Genomic DNA, 26,865 nt, shown 5'->3' on the forward strand with positions numbered 1-26,865 from the left:
GGCCCACAGAGTGGCCTGCTGGGACAGGAGGGGCTTTGGCTCTCATCCAGAACCACAGCCGTGTCCCAAACCGTCCCTCTGGAACAGATGCTGAGGGAGACTAGACACGGTGAGGAATGATCAGGATATTCCTCCTGCGATACCTTCTACCTGGAGAGAAAGGGATTTCAACCAGCAGGATACGCAAGGTGACGTACATCTGACGACAGTAACGAAGATAAACTGACCTATAAAAAGTCATTTAATGTACATTCCAGGATGGCCAACACAGGCTGGTTAGGTCATTAGCCCTTGAAGAGTTCTGTTACAGACATATAAAAATGTTTTGCCGTGTTAAAAAAAGAAATCTAGTCTAACAAAAACATATCCACCAACGGGCTCGCGTTGTTGTTTTTTTTTTTTTCCGCCACGTTCAGGTTTGCAAGAGAATTAAAAATACATACATACGCATCTCTGAGCACAGCACTGTCCATTAGCTAATGAGTTTGGGCAGTACACTGCACAGAGGTATACCACCGTTGGATTCTGACATCAAGTTAGCTTTAAGCTTATTGGCTATTCCGACAACTGGAGGCAGCTTGGAACCCAGTCCCTGGAAAGCATTTGCAGGATTTACCACCCGTTTACCCGACACTTTTTCAATGGTCAGAGGTCTGGGCACAGACTTACTAATCCAAGGATGTCTCAATGCTTGAGCCGGGGTCAAACGGGCAGAGGGGTCCCAGTGGAGACACCTTTTCAAAAACTCTATAAACAAGCAGTCATCACACCCCTTCAGTGCTGTCACCCAGTCCTTGCTGCCTGGCGGACCCCGCTTTTTACCCCTACGTGAGCGACCCCCCACAAGCACGACTCTCCCGTCTGCCTGAGTAGTCACAGAACAGTAGCGAGGTAGGCCCTTGGAGTTAATAAAGTACTTGGCACGTTTGGACTGCTCCAGAAGTTTTGGTGGTGGCATCCCTAGCAGCTCCATCATACAGGCCAGCTGGTCCCCCTCATCCTCTCCCGGGAAGAGAGGCTGTCCTGTTAAAAGTTCTGCGAGGATGCAACCAAAACTCCATATGTCTATAGGCGTGCTGTAGCGGCTTCCTAAGATGATCTCCGGAGCTCTGTAGAACCGAGACTGGATATAGGTATAAAGCTTCTGGTATTCGAAGCAGCTGGACCCAAAGTCAATGACCTTGGTTGCACTGCGCCCGTGGTGTTTCAGGAGAATGTTTTCGGGCTTCAGGTCACAGTGAATGATCTTATTTTTGTGGAGAGCATCCAAGGATTGCAAGATGGATTGAGCAAACTTGCGAACTAACTGGACGCTAAACCCCTGAAACTTGTTTTTTTTAATTAGCTCATAAAGGTCTATGCTCAGCAATTCGAAGGCCATGCAGACATGATTCCGGAATGTGAAACTTTCCAGCATGTGGATGACGTTCATGCTCCCAGTTTTGTCCTGCTTTTTGAGATGCTCCAAAATCCGGATCTCCTCAGCTGCCTGCCGATGGAAGCGCTTTTCATTGCGCACCATCTTCAGGGCCACATACTGTCGGAGCTTGTGATCGTAGACCCGGGCGACTTGCCCAAAACTCCCCTTGCCGATAATTTTCAGCACCTCGTATCGATAAGCTAGATGGTCACGAGGTACGTGAATATAGGCCCCATCTGCATCATCGTACCCCCCGTTATTGGGACCACCGATCACTCCATGTCTCTTTTTGGCATTTGGCCCCACGAAGTAAATTTCTGGATAGTTGATGATTTCCAGCTTCTCATAAGCAGTGAGGTGGTGTTTATACTGCTTCAGCGCTTGCTCTGGAGTCAGTGGCACCACTTTGGATGCTTTGGCTGAACTGCTGGGTTTTACCGCATTCGAGCTATCTGAACTCTTACCCTGAGAAACGGTAGGAGAGCGTTTCTCAGAGTCGCTGATGCCATCCGACTGGAGACTATCGGATCTTCGGTTGCCAAATTCCTGAAACAGCTGTTCCACCTTCACCTCACCTCCATTCAGAAAGCGCTGAGCGTGGTCCCTTGTTACCTGCTCAGCAGTGGTCTATGGAAAAGAAAAATGAATGTAATAGGAAAGTCACTGAAAACAGGGGAAGGGTGAAAGAATCCTCCCCCTGACTGAACAACAACAAAACTGTCCAGTCACATACGTTACAAAGACCCAAAAGTGAGGTAAGACGAGCAGGAGTCTCTAGAGACTTGGGTTATATGGATCTCGGACTCCTGGAATACTATGACCACCTCAACCCCCTACACATGCCTTGGTTTGTTAGAGAGAGATGGTCTTCTTAGCAAGCCCTACACATGCTAGGTTCCTTCTGGTAGGTATGTCTTTCTACTGAGAATCTTCTCACCCCATCCACTCATCCACACTCTTTCAAGGCCCAATTCAAGCCCTCTCTCTTCTATCTAGAACTACTCCAAGCCCATACTAACGAATCGTGACCGTAGCTTTCCAACCCGTACCACATAATCTGGCATTTGATTACACACACACTGTCTCATATTGTTTACTAATTGTTTCAAGTATCTTCCCAGATCTTAATGGCATATATAGAATCAAAATATGCACGTTATAGTGTTCTATTAAAAAACAAAACAAAAAGGCGTTCTATAAATAAAACACCACTGAAGGACAGAGGCAGGATTTGAGCCCAGGTCTTCTGTCAGTCCAGCACCCTTCTCATGAACACAACTTGGTACCAGCTTCTCCCAGTGCCTGCAGTCCTCTCCAACTAGGGCTGAACGAGGACTGTGGCTTGGAATCAAGAGAGGCCTCGTTATTTACTCCCAGGTTCCCCCCAAAATGATTGAATCCTTCTAGCTCAGGGCACTGAATCACAAGAGTTCTAAGCCAAAGAGGGCTCCTGAGATCATCTGGGCCAGTTCTTTAAGTATCTGATGAGTAACGGTGAGAATCCAAGGTCCTGGGGGTAAGGTGGGGGAGGTTCTTGTAAAGCTCTCTCAAAGAGATCAAGAGTCTCTCTCTCTCACTTACACCTACACCCACTCTTCCTCAGCAAGAGCCTAAGTGATAATGGCATACTACTTTTTTTTTACTTGCATTTGCTTAACATTCTCCTTCAAGGAACAGTAACTCACAGAAGACAGCTCTACTTACTCCTTCAAGAGGAAACACAATTTCTTTGAAATTAGATGGAGGAAAGGAAAAGCAAGAAAGATAAATACTTTAAACAATTACACACGCGCGCGCGCACACACACACACACACACACACACACAGAAAAATTAAGAGGGTGCTAGAAGGAAAGAAGAGATGGAAAGATAATGATCCAAAGTGGCCAAATCTTTAAAAACAAGAATTTTAATCTAACTCAAGAAAACAGCACATGGCCTATTACCTAAACAACAATATAAAAGATATAAATAGCGGCAAAAAACGAAAGATGAAAACATTTGAGTGTTGGCAAACTTCATATACAGCTATAGTTATGCAAGCAGGACATTAGTTCCTGCCTGCTCCTTTCAGGTCATTTAATCAATTTAAACATTTGTGAAGTCCCACAGTTACAAAAACAGGATATTACATGATTACACACAAAGTGAAGTTGGCAATACAACTGTAGCCACACTTTGGCATGTGGGGTTTCAGTAAAGAGACGACCTATGGACCCAGAAAAATCTCTCCGATACCAAAATGGAGAACTATCACTGGTCAAGAAAATAAAACAGGCCTGCAGACAGAACCCAAACACCTTGCTAAGATGGAAATATACTACAACGTTTTTCTTAGCAGTAATTAAGTCAAATAACTATTCCTCATTTTAGGTGGTTTTTCTTTTAATGGTTTATTTACTTGTGAGAGAGAGGGAGAGGGAGAGAGAGAGGGAGGAGGGGCAGAGAAAGAGGGAGACAGAATCCGAAGCAGGTTCCAGGCTCTGAGCTGTCAGCACAGAGCCTGATGCGGGGTTCAAACTCAGGAACCGCGAGATCCGTGACCTGAGCTGAAGTCGGATGCTTACCTGACTGAGCCACCCATGTGCCCCACTATTGGTGATTTTAAGGATAAAAAAAAACAGAAGAGGGTCCCCTTTATCCATCCATCCATGTGACATTCACAGGAACCCTTACTGTTCACTATTACAAGTGCAGAAAGAAACAGGTGTTCTCAAGGAACTCCAATCTGTGAGGAGATAGACTGGCTGGACTAGGGAGTTACAATCGTTTGGTTTTAGGTAGATTTGCGTAACAAAAATGAATCTTTGCGTGCATCTCAGCTAGTTTTCCTTAAAATTTTTAATACCTAACTTCAATGCATCTAAAGATTTACCACTAGTGCTTTGGGGACACATGCTGAAGAAAAGCGATGTCAAAAGGCTTGGGTTAGAGTCCTGGCTATACTGCTTAAAAGCTGTAGGTCCCTGAGCAAGTTGTTAAACTTATAGCTCAGTTTCTTAGCCTCGGTTTCTTTATTTATAAAATGTGGGCCATAATACCTACTTGCAGGATGCAAAGTGTAAATCAAACTATAATGAATAATATATGTGAAAGACCCTTACAAGCTATAAAACATTTTACAAACACTGGTAATAAGTAGACAAAATTCTCAACATATTAAGGTTTAAACTCTTATACGCCCTCCCTTTTTCCCCTTTCAGTTTATCTCTTCTCTCTCTGGTACCTCCTTCCACATCTCCAGTCTCCCTCCACAGACATCTGGCACTAAATATCTCTCCTGCAGCATGGTGGCACCCACATTAGGCCTTCTTTTAGGAGGTGTGGAAACAACTCACCCATTTTCTCCCTGATACAAAACGTGCTTTTGACTTGCCATACAATTTAAGGTAATTTAATTTACCTCTCCAAGATATTTGAACTTTAACAGCAGATCAATGCCTTAACCCAAAGGAATGACTCTCTAGGAACCGTAGTCATCAGTAACAAGCTGATAGGAAAGGTATTTGGGGTCCAGGGTCCATCCCTGGGTATTTCACCTACCCTGCCTACATGTAAGGCTGTGTGGGTTCTGGAGTCTTCATTTCTGTCTGTGATAAAGAGGGGGTCTCGGGCACAGAACATGAATTTGAATGGATATGTTACAGAAATTTCATTGCCACAGAGCTATTACAGTAAGATTAAGGATGCCATGGTTTTTCCTTAAAGTGAGCCTAAATCTCTCTCCCTGAAAACTACATCTTATTTTGCCCTCTGGAAGGACATAGAAGTGTCCAGATTTCATGTAAAAGTCCTTCAGATACTAAAAAGGGGCTGTCCTGCCCCCCCCCCCCCCCCCCACTTTTCCCTGGGCCCATCATGCCCATTATATCCTCTGCCTCATGCTTACTGCCTTATTCACATTCTCAGCACGGGCTGTTCTCTTAGAGTGTGGCTCCCAGAACAGAACAAGGTACCTCAGGTACAGTCCACTATGGCTTATCAAGGTTTGAATCTCCAGTGAATCTGAAGAATTCCAGGAAGGAATTTTTCCACACAAGGATGGGGTATCTTCTCAGGTCTCTTTCCTTTCCTGTAAATAACTCAAATACTGGCCTGAATCAATTATGTATCAAGACTGTTGTGCTATAAATAAAATCTTCCTTCCATTGTTCTAGCAGAGTCTAGAGTTTGCACACATGTTAAAGTAGAATAGTTATAAATAAAATACTATATGTTTCTAGTCCGTAGTTGTAATCACAGTAACTCAACAATATGTATGATCAATTCTACCAATTATTTTCTTAATTATGTGATTGCATCCAGAGAGACCGATTAATTATGTTTTATTTAACAATGCTTCACATACACTGCTAATTTGGAGGACTCTTGACATTTCAAATAGAAGCTGACATTCTCAATTGTGTGAGTCAAGTCTCGAAGATCTTGTTGAGAAATTCCGAAAAGGAATATCCTTCTCATCCAGATATGAAACACTACTCTTTCCCTAGCTCTTGACCCTAAATCTGCAACACAAAGCTTAAGCCAATAAATGCCAAGCAGATGATTTATAGTTTAGAGTGAGAACGCAAGAACATCTTGGATAAACAAAGCTTAAAGGCTTTGTGACAAAAAGCAATAGGGTCTAGGGACGGAATCATGTCTTAATGAACTATTATAAATGTCAGCAAGAGGTCAAAGAGCACTGCTTTCAGCCAAGTTTGCAAAGACACCGGTTAGGTTAGAATCTAAAACCCCATGTTTCTCAAAAACTGTTACTCTGTATGCTATACAGTAAGAAATTCATTTTAATCTTGAAACATACAGTTTAACTGACCTACTGGGAGGTGATTAGCACTGGCTAACTCTAAACTGAAGTTAAAATGAACTTTAAATCATATGTTAATGCACCAGCCCAACTGCAAAAAGTTTCCTACAGAGATGTGCTAATTGGCAGCCAGTAACCAAAAAGCCCGTGGTCAACCAGAGGAGTATATGGTTCTGGAACTCTGAGAGGTTTTCACATATTAAAGAAATAAGCTTGTTGAAAATGGAAAGGAAACTTATTGTACTCCAGGGAACAGGTTAAAAATAGGGAGACCAGCCTTCCAAATATATTTAGCCAATACTTTGTAATATTATTAGCCTTGGAACTAGTGAAAAGATTGATTTTAATAGCAAAAGCTAACAGAAAGTTAGAAAGGGCTATGAAAAATTCAAGTAATTTTTTTTTAGACTATAGAAACTGGGGTGTCTGGGTAGCTCAGTCAGTTAATTGGGACCTTGATTTCGGCTCAGGTCATGATCTCACAGTTCGTGGTACTGAGCCCTGCCATGGGCTCTGCGCTGACAGAACGGAACTTGCTTGGGATCCTCTCTGTCTCTATCTGTGTCTTTCTCTCTCTCTCTATCTGTGTCTCTCTCTCTCTCTGACCCTCCCCAGCTACAGCGCATGTGCATGTGCACTCTCTCTCAAAATAAATAAATAGATGTTAAAAAATATACTAGAATACAGAAACAATTTTAGGTCTTAAATGCAGAAATATGAAGGAGAAATATTACAAATAAGTCTATTCAGTTATTAAATTTGGTCATCAGGGGACATATGCAGCAAATTTTAAAGTCACAGAATGGCTTCTCCCTGTCATGGAGTTCCTCCAAACCCCGTTCTCCCTACTATCCTGTGCATGCTGATGGAATATGAATTAATTTTTTTATTACCTTAAGTAAAACAGTGTCAAAAGCTAAATGTCTTCAAGCTCCAGAATGATTAAATGCATCAGAAACCAAACTGTACTGTTCAAGTTTTATTTATGATCTATAAAGTGATTCTCTTTAGCATACTAATAAGCTAGGACTGCATTTCTATCTTGCAGGGAAAAAAAAAAACTTGCAGATCTATGAATTCAGGGGTATTATCTGTTCCTCATTTTTGTTAAAATGAACCTTTATAATACACTATGTCATCCCATAAAAAAAACACAAAAAAACAACAAAACATTCCCTAGATAAAAGTAGCATTATTTTTTTTCCTAGTGCCATATAATTTATCCCAGTGATTGAAAGGAATACATGGGGCTCCAAATCAAAATCATCTGAGAAGCTAAACTTGGACCACAGAAATTGTTATTCCAAAGTCAAGAGACACCAAAAGGAAACAAAAGAGTCTGAGTTGCCAGTGAGATGTAATTGTACCTTGGGCATTAAGTAGCGCTTCCTTCTTTCCCAGACATCTAGACAGCAAAGAACAATTTCATTTACTTACATTTAGTCTTCTGGGTAGAGGTGGTTCGGAAGGATTGCAGAGTACATTCGAACAGGGTGGGCATTTGGTTTCATCTATCATCATGAAGGTATCATAGACACCATCCCCCAATCTAGTTGAAAGGATTACAGATAAAATCTGTCAGTAACTGAGGTATATAAACTTGTATTTCCAAAACATTTTGTGTCTTTACTCCTTCACATCTGCCACAAATAACTAATACAAAAAAATGTCTACACTGCATTTTGGCATCGAATACAAACAACTGGGGTATTTGGCAAAAGAAGAGAGAAAACCCAACTTTTCTTCTTTTTCTTTTTTAAAAAAAGGATAGCATTTTAGGTTTGTATTTTGACAGAGTTAAGACAGCTCTTACTGTGTAAATGTTGTTAACAATAGGGACTATCGGGGTGCCTGGCTGGCTGATCAGGAGAACATGCAACTCTTGATCTTGGGGTTGTGAGTTCGAGCCCCACATTGGATGTAGAGATTACTTAAAAATAAAATCTTTAAAAAAAAATTTAAAAAATAAGAATAGGGACTATGAGAAGGATCTCACTTAACTTACTACATGAAAATAAAGGCTCGTTTAAATCTGAAGCCTAAAAGGTAACCGGAGCAGGAAAAGAGAGAAAAAAAAAAAAAAAAAAAAGGCAGAGGTAACTGTATTTTTTTTTTTTTTTTTTTCAACGTTTTTTATTTATTTTTGGGACAGAGAGAGACAGAGCATGAACGGGGGAGGGGCAGAGAGGGAGGGAGACACAGAATCGGAAACAGGCCCCAGGCTCCGAGCCATCAGCCCAGAGCCTGACGCGGGGCTCGAACTCACGGACCGCGAGATCGTGACCTGGCTGAAGTCGGACGCTTAACCGACTGCGCCACCCAGGCGCCCCGAGGTAACTGTATTTTAAAAGTCAGAGCCTTGGATTCTAGTCTCTGCTTTACCACTGGCTGTACTACCTTCTTTTCTGAGCCTGTTTTCCACGTTATAATGGGAAGAATAGTTCCAGTTTCCACACTTCTCTGTCTTACAGGCAAGAAATAAAAAGCCTTCTTAGAATGTCTTCTTTTTATGATTTATTCACTTACCTACTTAACATCTACCCAACTTGTAGAAATGTCCAGTGAATACTACAACAAATACTAAAGAGATTCTCTAAATTATACAAGGTACTGAATTTCACTTCTTTATCCACTCCATTTTCTAGTGGATGGTGGAAGCTAAATGCTAAATGATTAAGGACCATTTCTCTGTTCCTTCACGCTGTGCCTCTGCCACAAAAGAGGGGGAGGATTTATTTAAACCACAAGATGGTCCTAGATAATGCATTTCATCTGCCACCACGAACATGAATTTCCCAGTCATACACATCAGCCTTTCATCGTATCATTTTTACATAATATACTACAGATACAATGATGATCACGAGGTTGCAGGGGAAGAATTTTTAAAAATCTTTTAAAATATGCTGAAATACTTGTTTTCTTAATTGCAATATTTAAAGTTGCCTTTCAAAACTTTTATAAAATTAGTTCTAGAGTTTTCTTAATTGGTGTGTTATAGAAATACAAAGATAATTAAAAACACAACTACAAATATTTTTGAAAGATTCTTTATAAACACAAGCTCACATTCTGATAGAATTTTATGTATCTTTAATGAACACTGCTTCTCTGACAGCCAAAAATTCTGGATGTGACTGACTCTTTGCCAACAGCATGAATATAATAAATAAAATGGGACAGGCGTCCACAACTACAGAGAAAAAGACAGACCCTGAAGACCTGCAAGTATTCTTATAAACAGGCAGAGGAAATTACCCAAAGGAAGTCTGCATGCAAATGAGCGGGTGTCCCTAGTCTCCCTTTAGGTGTAAAATACAATGCAAGGTGGAGATCTCTCAAAATAGGATCCCCAGAAAGCCCTACTCAGCGCAACCCTTCACCTGCATATCCCAAGTCAGACCGCACCCCTCACGGCAAACCCCAAGAGTTCAGCCCTGGGTTATTTGCTCTGAGCAACAGGGCTTCTTGGAAAGGTATTTGCTCTCTGCCTCCCCCAGTTTGTTAAAAAGCCCCACAAAAAAGTCCCAGCTTCTTAGAGTTCTTTACATATCCCCGATCTACGGCTTCTTCTCCTAGCTCCGCTCCAGCTTCTCCTCCTCCGCTCACGGGGGGCCGGGGGGGGGGGGGGGAGGGGAGTTGATGCAGACTAGGAGGGTGGGCCGGTCCCCGGGAGGAGATCAGAAAGAACCCTTCCCTCGTCCCTGCTACCGGGAGTTCACTCCATCAGGCCTTCCCCGCCCCCCACTTCCCCCCACCCCCGGCTTCGCCAGCCTGCGCCAGCCACCCACTCGGGGGCCCCCAGCCCGTTACCCTGCGCCGCCGTTACCTCCGCTGCTGGGGCGGGAGTCCGGCTCCCGGCGGCCCCGCATCCTTCCGCCCGGGCCCGCGAGCCGTGCCTCCCATCCGCTAGCTCGGGAGCCCCCGGGGGAGGGGCGACGGTTGGAGGGTCCGACGCGCAGGGTCCACCTGCGCTGGGGCGGCTGCCTCCGGGACCGCGACGCTTCCCGGGGGACTCTCGTCCAGACACTGCAGCTCCGCGCGCCTTTGCTTGCGACTGGCCGGGCAGGGAGTGGGGAGAGGAGCGCCAGGGGTGGGAGGAGCGCCAGGGGAGGGAGGGGGAGCGGTGTGGTCGCCTAGCAACAGAGGCACGCCCCGGGAAACGCCTCTGCGAAGTTACGCGATGACGCCAGGGGCGGGGCCCGAGGCCTCTCCCCACCGTGCGGCGCTGGCCTCCGCCACTGGCGCCGGCTCCGGGAGGCTCGGGGCGGGGCGTCCATCGCTTGCGCTGCCTGTGCTCTCTGGCAGCGAGTGAGGCTTGGGGTCGCTGCCCCCAGAGGGAGAAAGGCCCGGGGGAGGTTTTGTGGAAGTAGCAGTTAGCCCCCGATTTCCGCCTCAGAAATACGGGCGCGCCCCTCAACCGTCTGCTGTCCTTCAGCACGTTGTAGCCTGAACTTCTAAAACCTCCCGTGAATATGAATTAGAACTAAAATGAATGAAAAGTCTAATTTCCTAGGCTTTCCCAAGGAGGGGCTTCTCCCCCCCCCCCCCCACCACTGAGGGGTAATGAAAGCAATAATAAAAACGTAAGAAGCAATAATAAACTCATTTAGTGACACTGCACCAGCGCTTACGAACATTGTTTTATTTAATCTCCGTGATCATACTATGTGGCATCCGCCTTTTACAGATAGAAGTAGGATCCAGAATTTAAGCTGACATTTGCCAGACTGCCCTGTCACGGGATGCTACGGATGGTAGGGCGCAAAGAGCCATTTTACTGATGAGAAAACTGAGGCCAGAGGAGCCGTTCTTTCCCAGGATCTTGTAGTTGGAATTCCCCGCCTTCCTCGGGCTGCACCAGGCACCTTGGAAGACGCTTCTTGTTTTTCTCTCCAGGGGATATTTGGGGGCTTTTTAATTCTTTTTCTGAAAAGTGAAGAAACCTCAATAACCCCAATATTAAGTGGATTTCGATCATTGGGACGAAAAGTGAGAGGGAAGGAGATTAAAATAGAAGAACGCCTAGTGTCTCCTTGAGCGTGGTATCTAATCGGATTTCCCTTAAACCTACAAAGCACGAGGCCGACAGACACTCCAGGAGAGAAACAAACGTTCCCAAAATGTCGAACAGGGGCGCCCCCTGGTGGGACTTGGGGGCTCATTGTCCCATACCAGCATAGCATAGTCCATAAATCTGAAAATTTCCATCCAAGGCTCATTTCCGTGTGACTAAAAGTCATATTCCCTGCTCTCTTGCCTCCAAGTAAAAATGTCGTTAAGGATCCAAAGGCTTTTCACTTTGTAAATTAAGGATGTGTCAGTTTGGGGAACTTGATTCTTTGCGACCAAAGTTGCTTTAGCTTCTCTCTGATATAAATAAATAAAACTTCTTGCACGATGATTCTTAAAGTTATTCTAATTTTATAAGTAAGCTTTTGTGGGTTTTGCCCTTCCAGGCCACACCCCCAGCAATCCTGCTTTCCTATGAGTTTGTGTTAGGGCTTCTGTGGAAGCTTTTGTTTGAAGAGAGAGGGTTCCACAGCAACAAAAAGTTGGACTAGATTGTTGCTGAGGTCCTTCCAGCTCTAAGATTGCAAAATCCTATTAAATAATCCCTGTTCTTAGTACTTATGTGGACACCCTAGACCACTTCACTGCTCTGAACATCTGACTGGGACTTGCTCCCACCAGTTTTTTTGCTTCATTCTGAATCACTGCTTTGAGAGGACCACATCTCCGGTTTCAGACATACCTCTGTGAGCCACCCTGAAGCCTTCCTGCTCCCCTTCCTGCTCCTCAGGTGGGAAACAGAAGCATCTTTTATCTTTAGCCATTTGTTCTCACGGTCAAGGAGAGGAGGATTCCTTGGAGGTGTTAGAGCTTCACGGATCTCTGAGCTTAGTGGTTTAAATACTTTCCAATATTTCTTCAGAGTCCCCGTTTCATAACAATCTGGCTGGGTGAAACAGTGGGCTGGGTTCAAGTCCAGTGACGGATCTAGCAGGAGCTTCCACACCCCCTCTGAGCTGGTATCTTGTGCCCTCTAGTTCATGAGCAGCTTTCAGACAATTCATGTCCTTTCTTCTCCTTTCAAAGCCCCACTCAAAAGTAGTTCAACATCACCATTATCTTTCTCCACATAGTTAAAGCCAGATTTAAAACGCTAACATGGATTAGCCAAATATAGAAGATGTCTGCCTGACCTTTGAAACCAGTTCTAATAAATCTGCAAAATCAGAAAACTGTAACGAACAGACAAAAAAAGGGAGCTATTCCGGGAACTTCAGAAATCAATGGGAACATTCGGAATGTGATCACAGCAGTTTCAAATGCATAGAGTAAGAAAATTTCCCTGTGGCCGCCTTCACCTTCAATTGTGTGATGAGATAGCTGTCGGTTAAATTTAAAATCATTTCATTGCTATGAAGTATTCTTTACAGCATGATATGCCAATACATAATATGACATATGAATCACAAAATTGGAATGCATTCTTAAAAATCTTTTGGAAAGAAATTCTCCCTTTCCTCCTAATTGACCTCAAATTTACCTAAGCTCCAGAAACATGTACCTGCTATTTTTTCAGAAATACAGAAATCTAGGGGCGCCTGCGTGGTTCAGTTGGTTGAACGTCCGACTTTGGCTCAGGTCATGATCTCGCAGTCCGTGAGTCAGAGCCTTGCGTCGGGCTCTGTGCTGACAGCTCAGAGCCTGGAGCTTGCTTCATGGTTCTATGTCTCCCTTTCTCTCTGCCCCTTCCCCACTTAGACTGTCTCTCTCTCAAAAATAAATAAACATTAAAAAAATTAAAAAAAAAAGAAATACAGAAATCTAGCTCATTGAAACACTAAAACTATGCCTTATTTTTCTGGAACCCCACCAGTCTGCCTAACCAGACCCTGGAAAGTCACTTCAGTTTTTTCCAACTCTGCATTCAGGGTAAATACGTGCATTTGTGGAGGTTAGGGCTTTGAATTAGGCAAATGCCTTGTACCTTTAACTATCTCCTCCCACTACACAGCCTCCCCCGATACCTGCCCTTTAACAGGTCTCTGGCTACCCTGTCCTTCAAGGCCTATGCAAGCACAGCACATCTCGTAAACCACACTTGGGCACTAGAGGCCCCACAGGCCTATAGAGAAATGACCCATCCCCAGTCAGTGGCATTGCCTTAAGAGTAAGAGAAAGCCCACTCCCAAGGCCTCTCATGGACCTGTTGCTTATTGGGGTCCCCAGCTGGTGCTGAAATCAAGCCTCCCAAGTGTGTGTTATTGGAAGATACTCTGGCCAAGCTGCCCATCCCTGACTTAGCAAGACAGTCCATATTCCTCCAGCTTTGCCTTGAGCAGGAATATGCATTGTGTAGGTTAAGGCTTGAAATTAGGTAATGTAGGTATTCCCAATAACTTGCTCTTGTGACCCAGCCTTGCCTGACATGGCCCTTTTCCCCATCCCTCACTGCCCTGACCTGTGCCACCAGGGCATATGTGGACCACACCCGTTAGCAGGCCTTTAGCTTATGGTGGACTATGGAACTCAGGCCAGATGCAAACCCCTGAATAGCCTCCAGGATGGAGGGAGGCCACCACTTGAAAATTGTTCTGAGGCAGTAGCTTTAAGCTGGCAACAGTCTGTCCCCTTGTGGACTCACTCTGCTGGAGTCCTGGGCATCTACAGTAATCTGTAATAGGTCAACTTATAAGATATCAGAAAGCTTATTGTATATAAGTTCGCCTTAAACTCACCTTTCATGAATAGTGGAGATAAAAGGCTTATGTAGTTCCCTATTAGGGTTATCAGTAATTACTAACCGCCCTATCTCACTTCTGTGACCTTGCCTGCTTGCTAAACAGATACCTTAGGATGCAAAACGTTCCCCCACCCCCTCTACCAAGATCTGGCCTAGGCCAGACCAACATGTAAAAAGTCAAGTACTCACTGCCCTACAGCATCTCAGGTGTCTAACTATGATTGGTCATTTTAAACCCTCTTAGGACAAAGACCTTCAAAATTTATAGGTTCCCGCCAAAACTAACGTCTTTGTGTCACAATATAATTGGCTACCATGAAACGCTGTAGATTGTAATTGGTTAACCAAATAATGATGTATTCTGACTTGCTAAAATCCATATAAGCCCACTGCTGCCTTTGTTCGGGGCCATTCTCTGCGCTTTTCTCCTTAACATCAGGAGGTCAGGTTTGGCCCGGCCGTGAATAAAATCTTGCCTCGCTTCTATTCGGCGTCTGGTGGTTTTTTTCGATATCACCCTGTTTCAATCAAAGATCCCATGTGTCCCCATTTGGACTAGCTGCCTGATGTGGTGCCTGCTGACAGGGTGTAAACTAAGCATGTGCAGGCGTACAGGGACCTGGAACAGGGCAAGTGTCCTGAGAGGCCTGATCATGACAGTGAAGTCTTGTGATTACAAAGCATCTGCCAAGTTCCAAGCCCTAAGCTATACATAGGCGCCTATTCCCCCTGAAAGCAGACCTGGAGGAATTGGACTGTCCTGCATACAATGGATATGGTGAGCTGGCTGGAATATCCTCCAAAAAGAGATACTTAGAAGACTTCATTGCTGCAGAAGGCCAGAACACTAGCAGAAAGTAAGTCTACATGAAGCCCATTCCAGGGGCCGCTTCAGAGCAATCTTCCGTGTGGGGCTACCTCCACATTTGAGCCTTGAAGGTTGTTGGGGATGGGCGCTAGCTACACAGGCCTGGAGAGCGCTGCCTGCATGATGGCGGCTGATGGAATGCATATGGTGCATGCACAGGACGTGCAGGTCAGTGTTGCCAGGGACCTGGCCCGGGGCAAGTGTTGGGAAAAACTGGATGACGGGAGCGAGCTCTAGGGGGTAGAGAAAACATCAGGCCAATTCAAGGCGTACCTTCCATTGTGGAATATTCACCCTGTAAGGGTAGGGCTAACCTGTAGCTTTAAGAAATAACAGCTTTGTTTTAACACTATAGGTTAAGAGATTAACAGCCTTATCCTATCAACCAAGGGATGGATTAGCGCTTGATTGGATTGGGGCAAGGGCCTGTTTCAACTGTTTCCACCTGGGAGCTATTCCTTTGTTCTGTTCCCAGGTGATAATAAGACAGTGTGGTCGGCTATAAAAACTCTGTATCCCGGGCCGTTGGAGACTGCACTCTGGTCAAGAGTGTCGGTCTCGATCGATCCGTTTGCCTTACCTCTCATTGCAATAAACTTTGTTGTGACTGTCACTGGTGCCCGTAGCATTCTGTTTCAGGAGTCGTGTGGATGCAACAACCCCAAGGCAGAGCTGGAGGTTTTCGACTCCCTTGACAGGGTGGGGACAGGTGGCAGGCAGGACAGGGTATTCTTTATTAGGAGACACCTGGGAGTCATTGTCTCTCGTGAAGTCCAGAACCCTATTAGACACCAGGTCCACATGAGGACTGACTGTTGCCATTAGCAGCTGCCACTTCAGAGCAATTATAGGAAGGCTCCCCCGACATCGCCAGGGGCGATACTACTAGGCTAGTAACTCTGCTGGTAGCTGGGGCCTGGCCAGAGTTCCATAGGCTTGAGGGCCAGGCCTGCTCAATTCTGACTTAGGGATGTGTACCGCACATGTGCAGGCAGCGCAGGTCAAGGTGGAGAAGCACCTGACCAGGGTAAGTGTTTGGAGAGGACTGGTTACTGGAGCAGGCTATTGGGATTACAAGGCATCTGCCTGATTCAAGCCCTAACCTACACAATTGCACATGTCCCTGCTCAAGGCAGAGCTGGGGTATCTGGATGGCCTTTCCGGGGCACGATCATGCAGGCCAGTCAGGGTCTTTTCCAAGAAAAGACACCTGGGAGCCCAGTAAGTCTACATGGGGACTGATGGTTGTTCTTTTTTAGGGGTTAACTCAGACCAGTTTTAGGGAGGGTGGGCTCCCTCTATCCTTGAGGCTATGCAGATAAAGAGGGGCCCTAGCTCCACAGGCTCTGTAAGCCCCAGCTGCCCAAAGGGATATGAACTGTGTATGCGCAGCTTGAGCAGATAAGGGTAGCCAGGGGCCTGAACAGGGCAAGTGTGGGAGGGGCTGGGTCCCAAAAACAGGTTATTGGAAGTACCTGGCTGGCATCTGCCTCGTTCCAAGCCTTAACGTGCATAAAGGCACGTATTCCTGCCGGAGGGCGGGCTGGAGGAATCTGGACTACTTTGCTAGATCGGGCCAATCGCAGACACCTGGGAGCCTTGATTGCTGGTGAAGCCCAGGACTTTGTTAGGCAGCCAGTCCATGGGGACTGTGGCCAGTTTAAAGTGCCACCTTAGAAAGATTTTTCAGGTAGTGGATTCCCTCTGGCCTAGAGAAGATTACCGTGGTTGGCTTCCCCCCCAGTTTCCAGAGGCCTGGAGGGCCCTGGTAGCCAAAGGACTGTTGCTAGGGCAAGGGCTAGGCAGGCACCAGCAGCAATGGTCAGAGTAGTCAGACACCTGGAGCAGGGCAACGCGGGGTGAGGCGGGTCACAGGGGGCAGCGACACGGGGGTGCCTCGCCTCCGCCTAATTCTAAGCCTTGACCTATGCAAATGTTCATATTCCCACTGCAGGCAGAGTTGGGGTAGATGGATGGGGCAGGCTGGCCGGCTGGGGTACCCTCCAATAAGAGACACCTGTGAGCCTTAATTACTGGGAAATCCTGACCCGGTCAGGCAGCCAGTCCAAAAGTGGCAGACTGTCACCAGTATCAAAGCTGCCACCTCAAAAGGATTTTCGAGGTGTGGGGTCCCATTACCCCGAGGCCATTCAGCTTGTTGGGTTCATGCTGGAGTTCTGGAGGCCGGGAGTGCCCCCTGCAGCCCCTGGGGAAGCTGTCTGGGCGAAGACCCGAGTGTGTGTGGCTTGGCACAGGTCAAGATAGCTAGATTCCTGCACCAGGGCAATGTTGGGGGATGCTGGGTCACAGGGAGGAGGCTTTGGGGGTATAAGGTGTCAGCCTAAAGTACCAAGGCTTTATTTTCCCCATTGTGAACCTTTCCCCCAAAGGCAGAGCTAGAGGCTTTTCAACTGCCTTGGCAGATGGGGCCAGCAGTACAGGCTTTCCCCCATTCGGAGACACGTGGGGGTCCTGGTTTCTGGAGAAGGCAGTAAGTTCATAGGGGGACTGGCCCTTGCCCACTTGTGGCTTTCAGCTCTGCTCAGGGTGATTTTTCAGAAGGTGGGCTCCCTCCACAATGTTGGCTATGCAAGTGCCTGGCTGGAGTTTCACCAGACTGGAAGGCTAGGTCTGCCCATTTGGGATGAGTACTGCTCATGTGTGGGCTGCAGAGGTCAGGGTGGCCTGGGACCTGGAACCATTGGGTGTACCCAGCATCTGCTTAATTTCAAGCCTTAAACTCTGGGCCTGGCCAGAGTTCCGTGGGCTTGGAGGGCCTGCTGGGTCTTCAGATATGAACTGTGCACACACAGGCAGGGCACGTCAGAAGAACCAATGATCTGATCAGGGCAAGTGTTGGAAGAGGTCACTGGAGAGGGCTCTGGGGGTTACAGAACGTTTGCAGAATTCCAAGACCTAGTCCACACAAATGCACATATTTTTATAGAAGGCCTAACTGGAGTCATCTGGGCTGCCTTGCTGGGGCTGGATTGTGTGGGGCTAGGGTAGCCTCCGACATGAGCTTTGATGGCTGCAGAAGCCTGGAATCCCAAGAAAGGGTGAGTACCTAGGGGAACTGGCTGTGGCCAGTTAAAAGCTGCCACCTTAGAAAGATTTTCATGGGGGAGGTGCTTGGGTGGTTCAGTTGGTTAAGGGTCCTACTTTGGCTCAGGTCATGATCTCATGGTTCGTGAGTTGGAGCCCCGTCTGCGCTGACAGCACAGAGCCTGCTTCAGACTCTCTGTCTCCCTCTCTCTGCCCTTCTTCCTCCCTACCCCCATGCTCACTCTCTCTCAATAAACATTTAAAAAAAAAAAAAAAAAAAAAAGGAAAGATTTTCACCGGAAGGAACTCTACAGGCCTAGAGTGCCCCCTGCAGGCCAAGGCCAGCTGATACAAGGCAGGCTGCGCATGTGCGAACGGCGCAGGTCAGGAGAGCCAGGCACCTGGAGCAGGACAGTATCAGGAGAGGCCTGATGACTGGAGAGGGCTGTTGGGAGTATCTGGTGTTTGCCTAATTTCAAGCCTTAACCTACACAAGTGTGCACGTTACCCCCCGAAGGCAGAGCTGGAAGAATCTGGACTGATTCAGGGTTGAATTGTGCAAGCTGGCCGGAGTATCCTGCAATAAGAAACACCTGGGAGTTTGAGTGTTGCTGAAGCCTTGGACCCCAGCAAACAGTAAGTGCATGTGGGCACTGGCTGTCACCCATTCGGCATCCCCCTCGGACCCATGTCCGGAGGGTGGGCACCCTCCATTTCGAGGCTATGCAGGTAGTTCAAGATGGGCACTAGCTTTGTAGGGCTCAGGGACCCACTGCCCAGGTGTGACTGATGGGGTTCGAATTGCGCATGCCCATGGGATGCCCATGGCAGGGTTGCCAAGGACCTGAAACAGGGCAAGCGTCTGGAGAGGCTGGGTCACCAGAGCAGTTTTTGGAAGTACCTGGAGTCTGCCAAATTCCAAGGCTTAGCCTGCACAAAGGTGTCAATTCACGCCGAAGGCAGAGCTGGAGGAATCCAGACTGTCTCGCCAGAGTGAGGCGGGCTCAATGCTGGAGTACCTTCCTGTTACAGACACCTGGAGGCCCTGATTGCTGGAGAAGCCCGGGACCCCACCAGGCAGCCAGTCCAAATGGTCTGGCGTCAGGTTATAGCTGCTGCCTCAGGTTGATTTTCTGGGGGTGGACTCTCTCCACCCTGCAGTCTAGCAGGTGGGTGGGGAACAGCCCGGGCTCCACAGGCCTGGAGGGCACCATCTGCCGAGGGTCAGCTGAAGGGTGCTTGGACTGCCCGTGCTAGGGCCATGCGGGTCAACATAACCAGGGATCTGAATAAGGGCAAGCTTCCGGAGAGTCTGAGTCAAACAGCAGGCTGTTGGGGATATGTGACATCTGCCTAATTTCAAGGCTTAACCCACACAAATGTGCATATTTCTGCTGAAAGTAATGTTGGGGTAAGATGCAAGGGGCTGGCTCGCGGGGGTATCCTCCAATAAGAGACACCTGGGAGCACTAAAGCCTGAAACGCCAGCAGTCAGTCTGCAGGGGCAGACTGTTGCCCGTTTTAGCAGCTGCCTCCGATCAATTTTGGGGGAATGGACTTCTATACTTGAAGCTATGCAGGTGATTGGGAATGGGCCCTAGCTCTATAGGGACGGATGGCCCTGTTCACCCACAGGTGGCTTTCAAGGTGTGCACTGTGCATACGTGGGCCGCGCAGGTGAGGGTAGCCAAGAGTTTGTACTCGGAAAGACAGAGCAAGTGTGTGGAGAGGCCACATCACAGGTTGGGGCTATTAAGGGTATCTAGCATCTGCCTAATTCCCAGGCTCAACCTACACAAAGATGTATGTTCCTGCTGAGGCCGTTTGGAAAAATCTGGATTGCCCTGCCAGCATGGGGCCAGGTGGGATGGCCAGACTACCCTCAGATAAGAGACACCTGGGGGGGGGGCTTTGATTCCTGGAGAAGACCAGGACTTCATTAGTAAGCCAGTCTAAATGGGGACTGGCAGTTACCAGGTTAGGCAGAAACCTCAGAAAGATTTTCAGGGGGTGAGCTCTCTCCACATTGGAAGCTAGCCATAGTTCAGGACAGGTTTGAGTTCCAAGGGCTTGTAGGCGGGGTCTGCCTAGGGTTGGCTTATAGGGTGTGAATTACACATGTGTGGGACTCCCAGATCAGGGTAGCCAAGACCCAGAACTGAGCAAGCATCTGGAGAAGCTGGGTCACTGGAGCAGTCTCTTGGGGTTACAAGGTATCTACCTTGTTCCAAGCTCTAATTTATACAAATGAGTATATTCACACAGAAGGTAAAGTTGGAGTATGATGGAAGGGATGGTCTGGCTGAGTGGGGTACCCTCCGGCAAGAGACATTTGGGAGGCTTGATTACTGCTAAAGTCCAAAAGGGTAGCATACATGGGAACTGACTACTGCCAGTTTAAAGCTGCTGCCTCAAAGATTTTTGAGGTGGGGAGGATGGGCCCCCTCCACACTGAGGCCATTCAGGTGGTTGGGTTCAGGTTGGAGTTCCGCTGGCCTGAGTGCCCCCCTGCAGCCCAGGACGGGCTGACAGGAGCAGTCTGCGCATGCGCAGTGTCTGCAGCTCAGTGTGTCCGGGGACCTGTTAAGCGACGTCAGGCAAGGCTGAGCCTCAGGAGGGAGCTATTAATGTTAAAAAGTGATGGCCAGCGTCCCTGGGTGGCTCAGTGGGTTAAGTGTCCGACTCTTGGTTTCGGGTCAGGTCACGATCTCCCGGTTCGTGAGTTGGAGCCCCACATCAGGCTCTGCACTGACAGTTTTCTCTCCAAAGGCAGAGCTGGAGGTTTTCCAACTGCTTTGCCAGGAGGGGCTGGGCCGGCAGGAGCCAGGATATCCTCCGTTAGATACATGGGGGGTCCTGGTTCAGTTCACATGGTGACTAGTTATGGCCCATTTGCAGCTTTCAGCTCAGAGCAGTTTTCAGAAGGTGGGCTCCCTTCCTGCTGGCGGCTGTGCCGGTGATTGGCGTCCAGCCAAAATTTCACAAGCTTGGTGGACTGGCTTAGGGGTGTGAACTGCGCATGCGCAGGCTGCACGGTTCGGGGCAGCTGGGAACCTGGAACAGGACAGGTGACCTGTGAGGCTGGCTCATATGTGGAGGCTCTTGAAGGCACCTGGTGTCTGCCTGATTCCAAACCTTAGGCTATGCAAATGTACATATTCCCCGTGAAAGTAGAGCTGGAAAAATCTGGACTGCCCTGCCAGGGCAGAGCAGGTGAAATAGCTAAGGTACTCTCCAGTAAGTGACAGCTCAAAGCCCGTGATTGCTAGAGACTCCATTAGGCAACCAGTCCAAACAGGGACAGTCTTTTACCGGTTTAAAGTTGACAGGGTGGGTACTACTATACCTGTGTGAGCTGTGCAGGCCCAGGTAGACATGGACAAAGTCGGGTAAGTCTGGGTCACCGGGGGAGGCTTTTGGGTATAACTGGCATATTCCTAATTCCAAGCCCTAACCTACACATAATCCATATTCTGCCTGAAGGCAGAGCTGGAGGAATCTGGAATGCCTGATCAGGGTTGGATGGGGCAGACCGGCTGAGGTAGCTTCCGATAAGAGATCCCTGAGATCCTTGATTGCTGCAGAAATCTAGGACCCCAGCAAACAGTAAGTACACATGAGGACTGTCACCTATTCCTATGGCTGCCTCAGAACAATTTTGGGGGGTGTTTTCCTTCCACCCTTGAGGCAATGCAGGAAGTTGGGTGTGAGCCCTAGCTCCACGGGCCTGGGGAGACCTGAGTAGCCAAGGGTGGCTGACGGGGCAGACTGTTGATGCTTGGAAGCCCAGGTCAGAGTAGCCAGGGACCTAGAACAGGCAGTGTCAGCAAGGCTGGGTCACAGGAACAGCTATTGGGGGCACCTAGCGTCTGTCTAATTCCCATCTTGAATCTACACAAATGCACATATTCCCCATGAAGGCTGTTTTGGGGAGGCAAATAACACTCAGAAACTGATTTGGTCTTTGCCAACAATGTATTTAACAATGGTTCGCTCTGTGAATTTCACAAGCCAATAGCATACAAGAGAACGTCTTTTCATTAGATAATACAGAAATAACATACTCTAAACCAGTGTTAGATTAATCACACTATTGTTCCAGGTAAGGAGAGATGAAAGGAGTAAAATCCAAATATGGCTCAGGTGTATCTTTACAGGAATTGGTAACCAGGAGAGACAGCTTAGCGAACTGTAGCTGACGTCCAGCTGCCAGTGCTAAAGTAAAAGTTCCATGTTGCTAGGGTACCTTGCCAGGGAATGAGGACTAGGTGTTGGTGGGCAATATGATTTTTGTAGGGACACTATATGGCTTTTACCACTGCCTGTAAAAGAGTCATGTTTATGGAGGCAGGAGCTATGGAGGCAGGAGCTAAGTGCCCCAAGGTTTCCAAGAGTCCATTTAGTTAGTTATTTAGAGAGCATGAGAGAGAGCGTGCACATGTGGGAGAGGGGCGGAGAGAGAGAGAGAGAGAGAGAGAGAGAGAGAGAATTTATGAGAGAATCTCAAGCAGGCTCTAAGCCCAGCCCAGCACAGAGCAGAGCCAGACATGGGGCTTGATCTCACAACCATGACATTATGACCTGAGCTGAAATCAAGAGTTGGACGTTTAACCAACTGAGCCACCCAGGTACCCCTCGAGAGTCCTTTTAGATCAGTGAAGTATTATTGCCTTGGCCAAACCAAACCCTCTCAGATAGTCCTCACGATCCCTCAGCAAATATAGTTTAATGTCCTCTTGTCATCGTTGCTTCTTCATATCTTTTCCATGGTAAGGCCCCTGGGGGCCCCTCAGCGGCTGAGCTACTAAGTTCTCATGAGTACAACTTCATTGTTCTATCAAAGCAACTTCACTTCTAAGCACAACCTTATTTTTGTCTCTGTTGTAAACCAGTGGATTTGAAATCCTTCCAAACCAGTACACAACAGTCTACCCCGTGACTCAAATCACTCACACACTAATACTAAGTGTCTAATGTCCTGTACAAATCTAAATGAACAAAAGTATCAATCCATCCCGTGATTCTACATGACTTACAGTATTAATCACAGTCACAAGTGGAGAGTATTATTCTTTGACACCATAGTTTAACGACCAGTTTAAACAACTGTATTCCTAATATTTTTAATATAAGGATAACAAAGCACTCTTTAATGTGTTACCATATTTAATCTCCAAACAACCCAAAGGTAAGCTTCTTGAACCACTCAGTTTATTGTCCTTGACAAATACGTTTCCAAGTGAAGATCATCTTTATAACGCTGCAGGGGTACAGGCTTGCACAGGACTATCAAGCACGTGTTCCACTGCCATAACCCTAGCAGTTTTTAAAATTTTAACCCTAGATAATAATTTTATTTTAACCCCAGCTGTCATTATTTTAGGGAATGTATGTGTTGGTTTTCTTTTCAATTCCTTCAGTGATTTTGATTTTATTAATCTTCTAAATGGGCCTTTACTTAGGTTTTCTCATGTATGATTTACATTTATTAGATTAATTTGAGGAAATTCGATGTGAAACGTTTTTCTGATTACTTTCATAGCTCTTTATCTTTTATTGACCACGAATAATATTTTTTTTGTTCTCTTGACACATTCATTACCTGTTGTATGTTTACCTATCACGTCATGTTGTAGTTTCCCCTTGACCCCATTAGGTTCGGGTGGACTTTGGCTTACAGCACGCTATCCTGGTCCAATTTCCCATGTTAAATATAAGTGGTGGGGGAGGCATCAAAGCCATAGTCATAGGTACCTGTATGGTACTTATGCCATAGGTATATCCAGAAGTCCAGCAATAATAAAGGTATTTTGGTTCTATTCCAATAATGTATCCTTAGGAACACATTTTCCTTCTATTATAAGGGGTCCTCCTGTGGCCTTCACTCTCCCTTTTGATATTGAGAAACAGCAAATGTAGGGAACCCAATGTCATGTTTCCTTCTTTAAATGCCAATATTCTAATTTGACAGCTGCCCAAGGAATTAGAGCCATTAGGATGTGTGATATCTACTTTCCTTCTGGTGGGGCTGTTATCTCAGGCAGCCAGTACTGTCTTGAGATTATAACTGTCCGAAGACGACTACATATATCAACCATTCCTAACTATAACACTGACAATTAACAGTTAGAGAAACATGTTCTATGTTGTTTTTTAGTATTATTGTTAGTGTTTTCTCCAGCTGCTTTATGTCAAATTTCCATTGCTTTATTTAGTGTGAAATTTATTTGTCGTATGTTGCAAATGTTTCCATCTACGTACCCAATAACGACAAAGGTGCCATTGCATGCGTGTTAACTTGAGATTGATTTCAAAAATTGAAAATTTAATGTGGTTTGATGGATTTGGAATTGAGAAAAAGTGCCACTGTTGCTTCAGTTAAACCTGCCAGTCCAACAAGGAACTAAATGGGTTTCCTTCCTTTTAGTGAATCTGTTGTTGGCATCCATTGCACATTGAGCATAAATGAAGATGAATAAAATTGAACACAATTAGGGTATCTGTTCCTGGCTAGAAACTCCTACATGTTAAATTTCAAGGTATAGGCTATTATTGTAGGGTGCGACTGGGAGAGGTTTTATTAACATAGATTCCTATATTCTTGGAGTAGAAATCCATAGTGTGAGAAGGAAATCCATAGTGTGATGATATATGTTACATGCTAAGTTTTCTGTTTCTTATATGTCCCTGCTTTTGTTTTTAATGTTTATTTTTGAGAGAGAGAGAAAGAGAGCGCGAGTGGGGGAGGGGCAGAGAGAAAGAGACAGACTCTGAAGCAGACTCCAGGCTCCCAGCTGTCAGCACAGAGCCAGATGCGGGCTCAAACCGTGAACTGTGAGATCGTGACCAGAGCCCAAGTCGGATGCTTGACTGACTGAGCCACCCAGGTGCCCCTCTTTTAAAGTCTGGACATAATATCCACAGATCTATTGTTCACATTGTTCACTCATATCTATTGTTTTCTAACAGGTGAATATGGGTTAAACAGTATAAATTGTGAGTGTAATGATTAATTTTTGGCCTATTTGTATTTAAGGATATAATTACCCATTCTGTGTATTCAGTGGCTGCTCTTCTACAATAAAGTGCTAGCACACAAATCAGGAACTAAATCCAGGTTATTTTCAGAGTCTCTGTGATGTGTCCAATGCTGCCTCAATTCAATAAGATAAAAGTAAAAAATTCAGTACCTGGTTGCCTTAGTATGTATGCTGGGTTATAATACCAAAAGCCAATTAGTAGTTCAGGCCAGTCTTCATCCTCCAAGTCAATGTCTAATAGAGTTGTTGTTCAGAATCCTTGATGGTTCTTGTGGAGATTAAAATGGAGGTCGCCACTGCTTCATCAGCTTCCCTAAGTATTTGGTGTCTCTACTGATTGAAGCTTTCCCGGTGAGTAGATAGTGCTGACAGCGAAGGATGGGGTGCAGAGGCTGCGTTGGTTGATGCCGCTGATGTTGATGAGTCCTCCATTGCAATAAGGTGACTAGACTAGTGATCTCTGGAGAATGCGGAGGATGTCATAGACAGTGGAGTTGTGCCGGACCAGAAAGTGGCATTCCAGTTCAGAACACTGGCACAGCTCCTACTGCTGGAGCCATCAGAGGAGTATCCATAGCTGTAATGACTATGGTATCCAACAGGGAGCGATAGGCAATGGAGTATGGGCAGCAGGCAGCATGCTGCACTGACCCGTTAGTAATCTTGGTAGGGTTAAAGAGGCATCGTGGATTCATGCCTGCAAAATAAAGATAGTTTCCATGGCATTTTTAATTCCTTCTCGTTGTTCTTGCCACCCAAGGATATCTACCATTATGACGTCCGTTATTGCCTATATTCCCTCTAGCATAGTCGCCCTCCATCTTGCGAGGCTAAATATCAGGCATCTGGTGTCAATACAGTAAAGATGGTGTTCTTATGCCTGCCATTTTCAGAGTCATCATATTATTTTCTTTAATGTGATGTAATGTAGTTTTTTCTTCAGTCATCCAGTAGGTTGTATTGATGGCAGGTACCATAATTTCCCTAGTACTATATATATACCATTATGGTTTTTTTAAATGTTTTCCTTCTAGTTTAGATTCTGGAGTTTGTTAGTGGTCTCATCTGTAGAGGTGCTTGCAATATTAATGCGATAGGAGTTTTTCCATTCTTTCCATATTTATGGTTTAGAGATCTTGCCACCTCCCAGACTGGTTTTGTCCAAGCTTTTATATCAGGCTTATTAGTCAGCTTCTGCTTGAGTAAGCCATTGCACCTTTCATTTGACCCAGACATGGTTGGGCTTGTAGGTGTAAGTCCTTTGTATCTTACTATGCTTTGTTCTTAGCCCATTCTTGTACTTGCTTTCCTTTGCAGTGGGGCCCCTGATTTAATTGGGATACCATAGCAAGCAATCCTGATTTCTAATGCTCTGTTGGTAGATTTCTGATCATTTTTCCTGCAAGGATAGAGTAATTCTATTCCTGACCATGTGTCTACAAAGTGCATGCATAATTTGTTCCCTGGTACAGATAAGGGTCCTATACAATCATTTGTATAATCTGGAAGGGTCTGCTGCTTCTTTGACCTTACAGAGTATTCATTAGTGACCTTCACACTTTAAACTTTCAGCAATTCCCGCATTTCTTAATTTGAAAGTGGAGGTATTTGGTAGGTATATACATGTTTATTTTCCTAATCATGTCCTAGTGCTTTGTGTCCCAGCATGATTTGTTTGGTGATATGTGCCCATGCAATGACCCAATCAATTGGCATATTTGTGTGCTCAGGTTTTATGTTCCATTGTTCTGCTTGTTTATATATGGTTGTGTTTTGAATTGGTTTCCTCCTTAGTCGTGAATCATTGTGTTTTTGTTAAATTTTGGGAATTTGGGCCTCTTAGTTTTCCTAGTGAGTTTGTCTACCTGGTCATTAAGTTTTGGTACTTGAGCCTTGTCTTTCTGATATGCCGAGACATGTGTGATGAACATGA

At 46.0% G+C, this 26,865-nt stretch overlaps 1 protein-coding gene across 3 annotated transcripts; it reads right to left on the bottom strand.

Moving 5' to 3' along the window:
• Positions 1–223: 223 nt before the first annotated feature.
• Positions 224–25,648, bottom strand: DYRK3 (dual specificity tyrosine phosphorylation regulated kinase 3). Of its 3 annotated transcripts, none has more exons than XM_042925265.1 (3): positions 25,083–25,648; positions 7,664–7,775; positions 224–2,047 (listed from the first exon to the last, which is right to left on the bottom strand). In XM_042925265.1, exons 2-3 carry the CDS (start codon positions 7,745–7,747, stop codon positions 473–475), a joined length of 1,659 nt encoding a protein of 552 aa, XP_042781199.1. In that variant the 5' UTR covers positions 7,748–7,775; positions 25,083–25,648; the 3' UTR covers positions 224–472. The 3 variants fall into 3 exon arrangements, with proteins under 3 accessions (XP_042781199.1, XP_042781196.1, XP_042781198.1); XM_042925262.1 differs by lacking the exon at positions 25,083–25,648 and adding an exon at positions 10,056–10,323; XM_042925264.1 differs by lacking the exon at positions 25,083–25,648 and adding an exon at positions 10,040–10,323.
• Positions 25,649–26,865: the final 1,217 nt, after the last annotated feature.

This window comes from Panthera leo, chromosome F3, assembly GCF_018350215.1.
Source record: "Panthera leo isolate Ple1 chromosome F3, P.leo_Ple1_pat1.1, whole genome shotgun sequence".
NCBI lineage: Eukaryota > Metazoa > Chordata > Mammalia > Carnivora > Felidae > Panthera > Panthera leo.